Source organism: Amblyomma maculatum, chromosome 4 (assembly GCF_055883805.1).
Source record: "Amblyomma maculatum isolate TAMU_Amacu chromosome 4, ASM5588380v1, whole genome shotgun sequence".
NCBI lineage: Eukaryota > Metazoa > Arthropoda > Arachnida > Ixodida > Ixodidae > Amblyomma > Amblyomma maculatum.
In genome coordinates, this window is record NC_139347.1 from 44,971,846 (window position 1) to 44,982,260 (window position 10,415).

The 10,415-nt window shown below is 45.4% G+C and overlaps 1 protein-coding gene across 2 annotated transcripts in view; it reads left to right on the top strand.

The window, feature by feature from the left end:
• Positions 1-10,324, top strand: part of LOC146190898 (homeobox protein CHOX-CAD-like) — a 34,708-nt gene extending 24,384 nt beyond the window's left edge. The window contains exons 2-3 of one of the 2 annotated variants that reach the window (XM_084601281.1): positions 9,531-9,578; positions 9,662-10,324. In XM_084601281.1, the coding sequence (XP_084457407.1) occupies positions 9,531-9,578; positions 9,662-9,951 (338 nt within the window). In that variant the 3' untranslated portion in view covers positions 9,952-10,324. The remainder of the gene's footprint in view (positions 1-9,530; positions 9,579-9,661) is intronic. The other variant, XM_084601282.1, reaches the window with a different exon arrangement.
• The last annotated feature ends 91 nt before the right edge of the window (positions 10,325-10,415 follow it).

Consider the following 10,415-nt stretch of genomic DNA (forward strand, 5'->3'; position numbering starts at 1 on the left):
GCTAGCGCAATGGCTGCCTCCTCTGCCTCTGCTGTATACACAATCGGTGAGAATTGAGCAAGCGGAGAGAAGTTTTGCATGATTGTTTGTAACTGCCAGTACCTTACGATGGGCGTCTGTATAAGTGGCCCCATCTACATATGCTATACAATGGGGTCTTCTCCATCTTGTCTGTGTAAGGCTTGCGCCTTGGCTGTTCTGCGGTTCCGGTCCCGTTCCGGGTTCATGTTTTTAGTCAGGGGGTGGAACAAAAATTTTAGATCGAATTGCAGGAGGTAATGGGGTGCCTCCTGGTGATATGTGCAGAGAAGAGAGCAGTGCGCGACCTGCTGGTGTAAGCGGCGCGCTCCGCTGCAGGAGGCGCGCCGCTATCGCAGATGCAGCTCAATACCACTTCTGAATTAATTACACAGAAGCTCATACGTTGATATGTTTTAAGCATCAACTTATCGATGTATCGAACTATTTTGCTATCTTCGTCGAGTTCGATATATCCGAGGTCGACTGTAAATAGTATAGTAGGCGCGCGGGCTTCTTCTTTTCTATGATTTCTTGCACTTGCCGGAAATATGACTTCTAGGCTTGAAACGGGCGAAACGCAATTTACCGATGATGTATAGAGTATAAACTTACCCATCGTCAACGGGTCAACTCGTACAGCCTCGCCCCCCCCCCCCCTTTTTTTTTTCTTCTGGCACTCTTACTTTCTAAATGCTCTTGTCTGTCACCGCTCCGTCTCTTCATTTATTTTGCAGGTTGTGGAACAGAAAAAGTATACAGTCAAAACTCGATTTAACGAAACCCGATTCGACGAAAATCCCGATTTACCGAAGACACACCGATTCCCCCTCAGACGCTCATATGGTCCAATGCTTTCAGTAGCTCGAAATAACGAAATTAATTTCGCTATCCGTCCCGATTTAACAAACCTTTTGCTGAAAACTGAAGGTAAAAATGTCTATTTTTGGTCTATTTTGTACAATACGCTCAAGTATGTATTTACAGCGAGCCAACGGCAACACCGTGCAGCAACGACGTCCCATTTTTGCCAAACTTCGCGGTGCTGAACGCGAGTTTTAAATATTTTAATTCACGAGATTTCGCTAGCGGTATATTAAGCCGGCCCATCGATCCGGTGTCGACAGCGGTGCCTCATTCCAACAGCGGTACAAATTATGGTTGCCCTTAATCTGTTGATACATTTTGCCGGAACACATGAGAAAAGAATGTATGAAAAATCCCGGAAAATGTTGCTTACAAACCGAAAGCAAGCAAACATCAGCGACGTCTTTACTGACAAAGAAATTTAGTCCCCTTTGACCCTTCTTTTGCCGAGGTAATTTTTTTTTTTTATACGCACATTGGTGTCGGTGGTTGCGCGGGCCACAATTTCATCGTAGCAACATAGCATAACGGACAAGTTGGTATTGCATTTAAACATGACGTAACAGTAAAGCTTCCCTGGACCTTCTTTTACGTTGCATGGCTGTTGCGTCCTTTCAAAACACGATTTCATTTTCAGCGCACGCTTCGCAAATATGATGCCGCGATACTTCCTTGATACCGCGATAACATATAATAATGGACTTATCATATCAAGGCACTGAGACACCTTCCTCGATTTAACGAAATATTTTGCGGTTCCCCTCAACTTCGTAAATCGAGTTTTAACTGTATTTAGGATAAACAAGCCCCACAGCGAAACTATAAAGCGCACAGAGAAAAAAATGAATGCCGACAATTTGGGCAGCTTGAATTGTAATTTTGCCAGCGCGATGTGATTGCACCGCAGCCGCAAATAAGTCGACCAGCTACGAACGATTGAACGAAAACAAATTTATGATGACACCAAGTCCTTACCTGAAAAAAAAAAAAAAAATAATAATAATAATAAAAAAAGATGATCTGTCTAGAAATGCTGCAACCACGCAGCCATTGACGTTGCGACTGACTTTCCGATACAGCGTCGCTGGCATAAAAATCCCGTCGTCGCGCTACCTTGGTGAATGGAGGGAAGTTCGTATTCATGCAAGAAACCAGGTTGAAGGACAAAGTATATGGACACAGTTTACATCCATGCTATGTCTTGCCTTGATTCTAGCGAGACATCACTATCGATAGTGAATCCATAACGCGCGAGGAAACTGGGTATATAAATAGATGGCGCCGACGGGCCGTGACTAGCGCTTCTGTGGAAATCAATGTTTGCAGAAGGAAGGCAACGCAGGATGATACACGTCTCCGACTGGCGCTTTCTTAATTAACTGGGAACACAGAAGATAACGTTGCGGCAGCGCCACCCAGATGCCTATCGGAGCCGATAACTTCGCCATGTGTTGCCAAACTGCGGAACTGATATTGGGCGGTGACCATGAAAAGCGAGCTGCGTTGTTTCCCGTTTCACGCTGAGAAAGTAAGGCGGTGCATGCACAGCCTTTGTGGCAGAGGGAAGCTGTGAAGCTCAATATAACGCAGCTCTGCTGCTGGTGTTAGCAAATTTTGGCTCGAAATATGAAGATTTCGTTGCTAAATGCCGTGATATGGGCCCTGACATCATAAGTAAGTATAGCATCATGTATGCAAGCATGCTATTCATTACAAAGTAATTCAAAAGCGGTCAAGATGAAATTAGGTATGCTTAATAAACGCACCCAGTGAAACAAAAACGTGGGGAGAATCAATGTCACAACCTTCCCTCCCTTCCACCCCAATTTTCACGCAGACCTATATTCTATCGTAAATAATCAAATGGCGCTAATTACAGATGGCGCAGAGGGAAGAATTTAATATCCGGTAAAGAAAGAGGAAATAAAGGCAGCTTGCAAGTATTAAGAAAATTTGTCATCTTGAATGCGCATTCCATCACGAGTCGTGACCTGTGCTGTTTGTTGGAGGGATGCTGTTAAGTATTAATCCCTCAGAAATGATATGCCAAGGACTTTGAAAACTTATAAACCGATCAGCTTGTTATCCGTTGCCTGCGAGGCGCTTACTAAGGTCATCTAATTAATTACAGCAGCCTTAGGTTTTAAGAAACGAAATGATCAGGATGGCTTTTTAAAAGAATGTTTACATGATTAATCAGGGTGTACAGAAAATCTCGGGATATATAGCCTACATCAAAGCATTCGACTTAGTCGAAATCTCAGTCGGTGCGTGGCCGAGATTTAGAACAGACATTTTTAAAGGCGCTGGAAAATATAGCTGCAGTACAGCGATCAGATAGATACCTTTCCAAAGGAAAATGACAAATTTTCCATCAAGAAGGGCACCACGCAGACAGACATGCACAGTATCTGCAGTACCGTGCAAAGCGTGCTTATATAGGAGATGCCCAGAAAACTGAATTGAGAAGAGTTCACATAAAAGTAGTGGAGAACGCCTTACCATAATCCGCGATTTGCTATATGCAAATCCTTTTGGCCATGGTAAGGGAGTCCAGTTTTCGTTCTCGGATATCAGATTTAATTGTGTGGACACCATGGCATATTGTAAGGTATACTATGAGCAAATTTATCGGAACGGTTGCATTGCAAAATATTTCTCTTAAAAGCTTGTCCCGCACTCACGCCGATTGTTTAAAACTATCTTAGCAAGTCAATGGGGTGCTTTATTTGTTTCTAATGATAAGCAAAAAACTATACGAGCGATGATCTGGGGATATATTTATCGTTATGGTGCAATCTTAAGATGAGCGATAAAACTTCGCTCAAAAGCAGCTTACCGTTGAAGATGTGCGCTTGTCCAAAATTTCTGTGTATATTTACCAAGGACAATCAGCGACCGCATTAGGAGAATAAGGGGGTGGAGTGCATCTTTCAGTCACTTTCAGTCCATAAAAGGAGCTTAATTGTCTCCCTCAAGAATAAAGTTTGCAACAGCTGCAAGGACTCGAAATGAAGTTGAGGTCAGCGCGTTGAGCTATGGAAAAGAAAATTACGTGTACAACACGTTAAGAAACATGAAGCGAGCATATTGAGACAGGGAACAAACGTGAGTTAATTACAAGTGTAAATCGCGACCAATGAATGGGTAGGGCATTTAATGAGAAGGCAAGACAACCGACAGTCCCTCAACGTGCACAGTGGGATGGCAAAATCAGCAGGGAACGGCGGGGAGTATCAGGTGGCCGGATATGGGGATAGGAAGTCTGCGGGGATTATGTAGATGCATTCAGCTGTGCGCACCGCAGGATCGGGTTGGAAGAATTAAGGAGAACGTGAAGAGTCCTTTGCCCTGCAGTGGACGTGTATAGTTAGGCTTATGATGAGCACTGAGTTGTGACTTAACTCAATAATACTTTCATACTTTGTGGATGCACTCATATTTTTTACACATTTTTGTCTCTGTTAAGAAATTCCTTTCAATATGATATATTATTAGAAGCCTCATCACGGTAAAAAACCGGCTTGTTTAGTTCTAAAATTCGCTGATTCATTGGTGACGTCCCAAGGTCCTGTGACAACCTGGACAGGGTCGAGTTCCCAATGGTCTACAGCGTTTGTGACGCCCGAGACCACGTGACGTGGCCGAGGTTGCGGGGCGGGCACTCTGGTACGGGACAGGCGCGAGCGAGGTGGCAGATTTCGAAGTTGTTGGCAGCTGCACTTGGTTGTGCGCTAACCTGTCTGGACGTGTAAGATTGAAATGGAGGAAATCAACGATGCGTTTGTCTGCCGTATGCGTATAGTGTATACAATCCCAGCGAGGACGACCCACGTAAGCATGTCGTTGAAGATGGAATATCGGCAGCTGCGCCGAAACATCAGTGACGGAGGAGAGGTCGCGCACTTCAGACTTATGCTATCGCATTCTCAACACGTATTGTAAATGACGCCTAAAATATTTTAGGACGTTTAAAAGAAGGGAAAAAATAGTAGATAAAATCTAGCTCATAGGATATTGGGAACATGTTTCTAATTTTGTTTCGTTCGAAATCTATGCGTGAAAGAAAAAATATATTCTAAATAACAAACAAAAGCTTTAATTTCATGAACGTTCATGAGCGTGATTTTGAAGAATTTACAATCTTGCATAATTACGTGAGCCCCGCCGCGGTGGTGCAGTGGTAAGACGCCCGACTTCTGTGCCGCAGTACTGGGTTCGATCCCGACCGTGGCGGCTGCGTTTCGGTGGAGGCGAAACGAAGTGACGTCCGTGTGCTGTGCGATGTCAGCGCACGTTGAAGATCCCCAGGTGGTCGAAGTTTCTCCCTAGCCCTCCACTGCTCCCCTTTATCTCTTTCCACTTTCACTCCCACCTTCCTCTCTTCCCTTAGGCGCGGTTCAGGTGTCCACAGTGCAAGTGTGACAGATACTGCGCCTTTCCCTTCCTGTGAACCAACCAACCAACCATTTACATGAAAAAATTATCTAATATGAAAAATATTGAACTGCATTTCACAACTCTACAACATTGTGACGAATACAATAACTAACTTTTATATCTAACAGACGTTTGAGAGGGCTTACAGCTGGTTAAGTAAAAAATAAACAGCATGCTACCAACTTTTCCCACCAGTGCTTCCTTCGCATCATCATATATATTGCTGGCTGGACTGGCATGTGCATCTGGTGGAGGCGGTGACGCGAGTTCTCCTAATGTGGTCGCAATGGGCCAAATTCAAGAGGAGATGTTTAAGCATAAAATTTAACTTCATGCAAACTACTTCTGCGAGACTGTTCCTGTCAACGTGGCAGTTTCCGCTTCGATCAACCTGTGCGCGATATGACGTTATTCACAAAAACTAAAGTCTGCATCTACTTTCAGTATAGAGCTACTGATATTTATTTATAAAGCATCAAAGTGTTCGCATTTTACGACAGCAAACATTATTTTAAATAAATAACAGTCTGCAGTTATATTTCGAGTCATTAATAATAAATTCTTTTAAGGCTCAATAAATTCAATTCATGCTGATGCAGCTAGCAGTAGTAGTAGTATAGTATAAACATTAAGGAAAATGGTTTAGTGATTAGGGGCGGGGTTGGTCGGGTCCTCAGTCCTGGATTCGGTTGACTGAAGCCGCTGCCCGAGCTCTTGCAATCAAGGAGCTGGGCAGTGCTTCTATTAGGAAAGGCTTACACTTTCCTAATATAAGACCCCGCCGGGGTGGCGCAGTGGTTACGGCGCTCGACTACTGTTCCCAAGGACGCGGGATCGAATCCCGGCCTCGGCGGCCACTTTTCGATGGAGGCGAAAAGCAAGGCGCCCGTGTGCTGTGCGATGTCAGTGCACGTTAAAGAACCCCAGGTGGTCGAAATTTCCGGAGTCCTCCACTACAGCGTCTCTCATAGCCTGAGTTGCTTTGGGACGTTAAACCCCACAAACCAACCAACCAACCTAATATAAGCTATATCTGCGTAATGACACAGCTGGTGTAAGAATTCCCCTATAAAGGAAGCAGTTGCGCAATTCGATATAGGCCCAGCTTAGTTGCGGGTCAGCTGGGGCTGATTCGGAAGCCGCACTTGAACGATGGAGGAGATTGCAAAGCGTGAGACGTTTTAAACGCCAGTGGGATGATGTACATCACGGAGTTCCTCCTCTACAAACTTCTGAAATTTTGCCTTATACATGAGCGAACCAGCTTGCGAAGCTACAGCGTCGAAAATATATGATATCTGTCTTTGCACTCTTCGTATCGCTGAGAACGAGCTTGCTTTTTTTTTTTTTCTATTAGCGCGTGTATTTTCTGCAGATATAAAACATCGGCATGCACCTTCTTCGTCTGAGCAACTTGGAATGCGCGAACAAATTGCATACAGTTTGTGCACAAGGGGTATTCGCAAAGTTCGCATTATCAGTACTATCAACCTATAACATACGTCTCTCTACATTTGGAGCAAAATAAAAAAAAAATCTGTTCGACATAGCGTGACACTATTCAGGCATAAAACCAAACTTTTGGCATCGCTTGAGAGATTTCAAAAACTCTCACTGATCTGCTTTCTGTATTTGAAGGGCTGCCATTGAAAGAAGGTTCACGCCGACCAAGTCACGTGTATAGCGACTATTTTCTAGCTCATAAGGGGTCCGTCAAACGCGGCGCAGATGGATTTAACTCTGTCACAGAAGCTTCAACAGCCAGGAACAAAGTCCCAGACCGTCGCTCATCGGTTGAATCACGAACTGCTGCCAGAGGTGAGGCTGTTCTCAATGGCCTGCAGATAACTGTCGAAAAAATAGCACGTGCCTGTCCCTGCGCGCCTAGCGGCCGATGTCCTACAGAAGTCTTTTATTCACCTCACTTCCTCAAGGTTCACTTGATTTGGAGCTTGACGGCCCATTATTACCGCTTCTTTTGACCAAGAAATATGAACGATAAAGACATTCTCCTAATTAGGAGAGCATGGCACTTGAAAATATTGTGCCCACCAAGTACACCAAAATTTACGTCCGCGTGTGTACACGCAGGCCCGTGCATCGCGGTTCACTCGCGGCCAAGATCCCCCTAGAGACCGTTCGAGTGCCATAAATTCTGACATACAGCCCGCAAGCATGTCCAAGGGTTAAAGCTCGGCCTTGCAGACTGTATAGGAGTGGTCTATACAACTTTTTCTTTTCTTTTAACGCTGTCCTTATAGTGCAAAAAAAGAAACGGCCTTGCGATTCGATGTTACGGGTGCGGCCGACCAGTAAATTATTTTTTTTTCAACCAAAACTCAGTCCTACGGACTACCTACGGACTACACACCGTGTACATGCTATATAGCTGGAATTACATTCTTTTGCCACTTTCTTGCTGAGCGCCATGTGTTGGAGATACTTAGCATAACATCGCATAGCGGAAAACAAGTCGCTTTTTGTGAAAGCTGTATTATGTGGTGGCGGGCAGTTGTGGGGACTGAACGTTATAATCCCCACACCTCAAGCTAAGTTTTCGATGGTTCCGCAGTTATTTCGACCACGAGGGGTTCTTTAATGTGTATTGCCATCACACAGCACACGATCAATTTTAGATTTCGTCTCCGATAGAAATGCGATTTTCGCGGCCGCGCTCAGTTCCTGCCTATTATCTTGGCTTCAGCGGCTGTTAGCATTGGGCCGCAGCGGGGAAGGAAACGAGAGCAAAAAATTTGGGAGCAAGCATTTCCGGTCAGTGGCGTGTGGTATTGTGAAGGAGCTCGCTTGCCAATTTCATCACAAGTGGCAACGCTGACATGTCCCGTTAACCTCATTGTCGCTATCCTTCGTTGAGTTGAAGAATGCGCTGAACTTATCTAGCGTAAACAATGCCCGTTCAAAATAAAATTTCAGCGTCAGGTCACGTCAGCAAACGTTGTTCTTCGTTTATAGTTGTTTTCGAGAATGCTTGCACAGCGTACGTGCAGTTCAGTGAAAACTGCACCATGCGCCATGAGTAAGGACTACTGTAAAAGGACATTGAATACAAACTGAAGTTGGTGTGCATTGGTATAGTTCAATGCTTTCTAACGACAGAGAGTCTACTTTAACTGAGAACATAGGCTTCATATAAGCGAAAAAAATTCCAGGTAACGCAGTACAAGCGCCGCCATCACCGGCCGACTTTGCGAGCAAGCTGCGCGCATCCACACAGATTTCTTTCTTTTTTTTTCATGAATTGCAGAGGATTACATACGCTATATACCATTCATTTCAAAACTGTGATAGGGCGCAGGCGTCGTAAGTTTCAATCAAGTTGCAGAAAAAAATATTTATTACATTTTCCTCAGCAATAGCACGGCGTCTTTCGCTGCCGGACAAAAACGAATGCACTCTTTCGTGAATCTTTGAATCAGTTTTCAAACAAAAAAAGGCCATTTTGAGAGGAGTGGTTCTCGAGTGTTTCTTTATTGACAGGAGAGGCGCAAGCTGCATTCTTTCCAGTGGAAAGGAAAAAATGCGGAACAACTGACCACGGCGGCGGTCAGACCTGTGACGCAGCAGGGGGTGCTAAGAATACCTGGCTCCGCTGGACAGGCCGCCATTGGAAACGGACCCTGGCAACGTTTAACGCTAGAACCCTAGCTAGTGAAGCTAGTTTAGCAGTGCTGTTAGAGGAACTAGAGGGTATGAAATGGGATATCATAGGGCTTAGTGAGGTTAGGAGGCCGAATGAGGCATATACTGTACTGAAGGATGGGCATGTACTGTTATCGAGGTTTACCAGAGAGGCGACAACTAGGAGTAGGTTTCCTTGTCAATAAGAAATATTAAGACGACGTAGATGGCGTCAACTAATACAATGCGACGCCCTCAGTTTATGAGACCACACACATACGTATAGACCTCACACTCTCGCTGTGTGATGCATACTTCTGTGTGATGCATACTTCTGCACGTATCACATAACGTATACAGGTAAGCCTACAATTTGAAAGGGAAATCGAGTACGTATATGAGCGTTTTACCAATGTTTACTTTATATGAGCACGAATTACGATACATTTTTTCCTGTTTTAGTCTGTTTTCATCTGCACTTATATACAAATAAGATGTTCTACATTTTAATGACGAAATAACAATTCGTCCATGTGTGTAATCATGACTGTTCCATTTCATATCAGAGCTTCCTGAGTGCCGCATCATGCAAGCCCAGGACGAGGCACATGCCCGTATGTTCTCATTATGATAACGCATATAGCTACACGAGTTATTAACCTGTCCACCTTAACGGTGCCGTCTTCTTCTGGCGCAGGCAAGACGCGCACCAAGGACAAGTATCGCGTCGTCTACAGCGACCACCAGCGGCTGGAGCTTGAGAAGGAGTTTCACTACAGCCGCTACATCACCATCCGGCGCAAGGCAGAGCTGGCAGCCGTGCTGGGCCTCAGCGAGCGCCAGGTCAAGATCTGGTTCCAGAACCGACGCGCCAAGGAGCGAAAGCAGGCCAAGAAGCAAGAGGAGCTGCTGCACCGCGAGCTGAAGACGGAGCCTCCTCCACCGCCGCCCGCACTGCCACCCTTCTCTGCCGACGGCTACTCCTAACCGCGCCTCATGGGCCGGGTGCTCATCATACGGGTCTCCCACATTACGATGCGACAGAACTTGCGTTAGCCGCGCGTCTTCTCCGACGGAACAAGGACAGGCCAATGGGGCACAGCGTGCAATGGACAGCAACGCCGCGTGCGTGCTTCTTCCAGGACAATTCTTACGTGCACGGACGCCGCACGGACTGGTACACGGCGTGTGCGGACTTCCTTGATGCCAACGTGACTCGTGCAAGCACTGTTCTTCATAGCACTGGGACCACGCGCAAGGGCCTCGTGACAATCGAGGCAGTGGTGTGCGAAGATTCATTCGGTATACAGCAGTTGTTCGTTTGTGTTTGTGTGAACCTAAATGCAGCTTCCATACATTATATTACTTTGTTGTGTCCGTTGAGAAAAAAAAAGATTGCGTGGTACCGCTCTGGCGAAGCACGCTACATATCGTCCGAAGCAGACGCTGAT